A 4,206-nucleotide genomic window follows, 5' to 3' on the forward strand; every position below is an offset into this window, starting at 1 on the left:
TGGTAAGAATATAGATATATCATATTTTTAATACCAAATATTTCGATATGTGTTGCAAACAGAATGACAAAGCTAATATAAACTCCATCTTATCATGGATGGTATAAAAATCACTCTTATGGGCCTGTTCATACCCCCTAAAATACTCTTAAAAATCTAAAATTCAAAAATTAGTGAATTAACAAAACGACCCTTAATCTGATGTACTTTACAGATTTCAAACAAGTTTTTTTTAAATTCTCATTCCTTAAAAAAATATTCCACCCAACATAATCCCATTTTCCCGATTTACCCCGTAGTCCAGTGTACTCGTCATCACTACATGTAGCCACATTGGCGCACATCACTGTTAGGGGGAGCTGGGAGATACATTTTCTTTAATGCTTTTTCACTTTGAAGAGTAACATAAGAGATAAGTGCCCCATTAATACGAACGCGTACACACACATCCTCACAACGATAAAAATTCAAAATAAAACCACCTACGCGAAGTTTTGAAATCTTTTTATGGTGATTTTTTTCTTGTTCTTTTATTATTCAAATATTTTCAAAAAGTGTAAAAATTGTTTTTTTTGTCTGAAAATAATTAAAATAACAAACACCTAGAATTAAAAGAAAACAATTATTTTTCATATTGACACAATTTAAATAAAAAATATTGTTTTTTTTTCAAGTTGGTAAAAATATAAAAAAGCGTTTCCAAACCAAAAAATATGTCTCTGATGGAAAAACCAAATCGACCACAACGCAATCGTCGTCACAGTAGGTGGGTCACGAGACATCTTTTATACAATCATGTTCTTTTTTGTTGTTGCTATTTTTTGAAAAAGAAAATAGTTTTGTGTTTTTGTTTTTGCTGTATTTGAAATTTTCATTTGTTGTTGTTGATTTTGATTTTGCTTTTCTTTTTTTACAAAGTCGTGGGGTCAGTTACGGAAAGTGTGAAAGAGGAATAAACACCCAGTTTGTCTTTCTGTATCTGACTCCCGATTTTTTATTTATTTTGGTTTTTATTGAAAAAAATATTTCTTTTTTATTTTTATTAAAATTTTTGCAATATTTTTTGCCTGCTCTTTAACCCCTGTGAAACAGCCATTTAATAATAGCCACTAGACATCATACAACATCTAGTATGTTGTATTAGTCATTCTCTAATATGCCAGAATCAAAATTACCTCGCATCTAATCTGTTTTTGCATTTTTGTTTTTCGTTTCTAACCTCATTTTTTATTCAAACACCAAATTTTAATTCCAATTCTCAACTCCTTTTTCCAGACGTGCCTGGCCACCAGAAGATGATTTACATTATCCACGAGCAGCCAAACGCCTTTTCACTCCCGAAATCAAGCGAATGCTAAAAGAATGGCTGGTGCGAAGACGTGAAAATCCCTATCCCAGTAGGGAGGAGAAAAAACGCCTTGCCATAGATACAGGGCTGACATATACCCAAATTTGTAATTGGTTTGCCAATTGGCGTCGTAAATTGAAAAATGCCGAAAGAGAAAAGTCAAAGAAGTCCTGGGGTCATCTTATCAAAAACTACAATACCAATGCCAAGGGTAATGTCGAACAATTTAGTATATCATCGGAGGATAGCATATGGGAAGAGGAGGAACAACAATATCGACGTCACCAGCATAGTGATAACGACTATGAGGATGATGATGACTTAGATTCAATGTGTGATCTAGATGGTTCAAGTGGTAGTGGTTCGACAGATACCACAACAACGGAACGTAATGACAACGGTAGCGGATGCAGTACAATAAGCAGTAGCATTGGCCAAAGTGATTATCACTCAATGGATATGCATCAAAATAGGAATGGCTATACCACTCTGACTTTACACAATGATCCTAGTGATTTGTTTATAGGACGTGAGGTAGATGTGCTCACGACAAATGCCACCTGTCAAATAACACAGAGTGCTGCAAGTGCGGGTACTAAAACCAAATACAAACAGAAAATGATGGAAAAATATTTAAGAGATACTTATGATACAACGACACCACCGACCATCTCACCCACCACCACAATGGTACATATTGATTATAGTGGACAGCCAGTAACATCGGATAGTGGGCAACATGCCACCGCCACAGTATATTGTAATGCTACGAATACAACAATTATTAAATCGGGAGCAGAGTTATCCAAATGGTTGGAAAGTGCTGCGAAATTTACACCAAATAAAAATAACTATTTCATTGAGTGGAATAGTAAAAGGTAAGCATGAAAAATACTTTTTTTATATGGGAACAACTGGTCCAGATTTAGATATAGCTCCCATGTAAATTTTCGTCGGATTTTATGTAAATGGTGTACCAAAGCCCCTCTATAACTTTCAATTTGCATGAAATATGGCACAGCGTACTGAATTAAGTCTAAAATGATGTGTGTTAAATTTCGTGAAAATTGGTTCAGTTTTAGATATAGCTCCCATATATATTATCGTCCGATTTAGTGTAAATGGTGCAAAATGTTCCTATATATCTTTCGATTAGCATGAAATTTGCTACACCGTATTAAATTGAGCCTAGAATGATGTGTGTTAAATTTCTTAAAAATCGGTTCAGATTTAGATATAGCTCGCATATATATTTTCGTCCGATTCAATGTAAATTGTGCACCAAAGTCCCTATATATCTTTCGATTTATAAGAAATATGTCATAGTGTACTTAATTAAGTCTAGAATGGTGTTTGTTAAATTTCGTGAAAATCGGTTCAGATTCAGATAAAGCTCCCGTATATATTTTCGTCCGATTCAAAGTAAATCGTGCACCAAAGTCTCTGTATATCTCTCGATTCGCATGAAGTTTGGCATAGCGTACTGAATTAAGTCTAAAATGATGTGTGTTAAATTTCGTGAATATCGGCTCAGCATTAGATATAGCTCCCATATATATTATCGTCCGATTTAATGTAAATGGTGCACCAAAGTCTCTATATATCTTTCGATTCGCATGAAGTTTGCCATAGCGTAGTGAATGGAGCCTAGAATGATGTGTATTAAGTTTCGTGAAAATCGGTTCAGATTTATATATAGCTCCGATATATTTTCGTCGGATTTACAGTAAGTGGTGTACCAAGTCCCTGTAAATCTTTCGATTCGAATGAGATTTGGCATAGCGTACTGAATTAAGTCTAGAATGATGTGTGTTAAATTTCGTGAAAATCGGTTCAGTTTTAGATATAGCTCCCATGTACATTTTCGTCGGATTTAATGTAAATGGTGCACCAGTGTCCCTATATATCTTTCGATTTGCAAGAAATTTGTTATAGCGTATTTAATTGAGATTATAATGATGTGTGTTAAATTTCGTGAAAATCGGTTTAGATTTTGATAAAGCTCCCATGTATATTTTCGTCGGATTTAATGTAAATGGTTCAAAAATGTTCCTATATATCTTTCGATTTGCACGAAATTTGACATAGGGTACTGAATTAAGTCTAGAATGATGTGTGCAAAGTTTCGTAAAAATCGGTTCAGATTTAGCTTCCATATATATTTTCTTCAGATTCCATATATATCTCGGACGGGTGTCCCATTGAGATTTAATTTTGAATAGTCCAGTATACCGAATAGCGTGTATAACATTACGTTTTTTCTTACCAATTAAAAGTTGCTAATTTTTATGTTTCTTATATTTTTCAGAAACAAAAACGATAAGAAACCCATATTGGTGACAACAACGACAACAAAATCATTTCCATCGCCATCATCATCATCGGCAACTACAAATGGTGGTGGTGGCTGTGATCAGCAACAACAGACTTCGGTAACCCTTGTACCAATCATATATTCCAATACATCGGCCACAGTACAAATAACAAATTCAACAACCACTCCAAATACGCAGGCGCATCACCATCTACCAGACAACGACCATACGGATCATATCTATAATTCCATTCATCATAAAGATGAATTGGATGCCGCTGAGGCCCTGGCTAATTTGGCGTTTAATTGTCGCCAGCGGATGATGGATGCAAATGTTAAAGCGGGCTGTGGTAATACATTTCAACGGCCCCTAAATGCAATAAGTTCCTAAATTTGTTCAAATTAAAAAATTCTCTCTCACACACACACCCACATACAAAAGCATTTAGACCTTAGATGAATTGAAAAAAGCAGCGAAACCAAAGTACTTGTTACAATTATTAAAAAAGGAAAACAAACTACTTCGATTACAAGACAAAAGCAT

The 4,206-nt window shown here is 34.5% G+C and overlaps 1 protein-coding gene across 1 annotated transcript; it reads left to right on the forward strand.

Annotated features, from left to right (window-relative positions):
- Positions 1-714: 714 nt before the first annotated feature.
- Positions 715-4,053, forward strand: LOC133333861 (iroquois-class homeodomain protein irx-5-like). The gene is made up of 4 exons (XM_061542171.1): positions 715-766; positions 1,276-2,226; positions 3,657-3,709; positions 3,824-4,053. Exons 1-4 carry the CDS (start codon positions 723-725, stop codon positions 4,051-4,053), a joined length of 1,278 nt encoding a protein of 425 aa, XP_061398155.1. The 5' UTR covers positions 715-722.
- Positions 4,054-4,206: the final 153 nt, after the last annotated feature.

This window comes from Musca vetustissima, unplaced genomic scaffold, assembly GCF_032173495.1.
Source record: "Musca vetustissima isolate MV318-11 ecotype Yass unplaced genomic scaffold, APGP_CSIRO_Mvet_v1 utg45100, whole genome shotgun sequence".
NCBI lineage: Eukaryota > Metazoa > Arthropoda > Insecta > Diptera > Muscidae > Musca > Musca vetustissima.

What these genes read in the sequence shown, in the direction of transcription:
- LOC133333861 (XM_061542171.1), top strand. Translation starts at nt 723, where the DNA reads ATGGAAAAACCAAATCGACCACAACGCAATCGTCGTCACAGTAG. An exon ending in CGCAATCGTCGTCACAGTAG is followed by an intron (nt 767 to 1,275) that starts GTGGGTCACGAG and finishes TCCTTTTTCCAG; the next exon opens with ACGTGCCTGGCCACCAGAAG. An exon ending in ATTGAGTGGAATAGTAAAAG is followed by an intron (nt 2,227 to 3,656) that starts GTAAGCATGAAA and finishes TATATTTTTCAG; the next exon opens with AAACAAAAACGATAAGAAAC.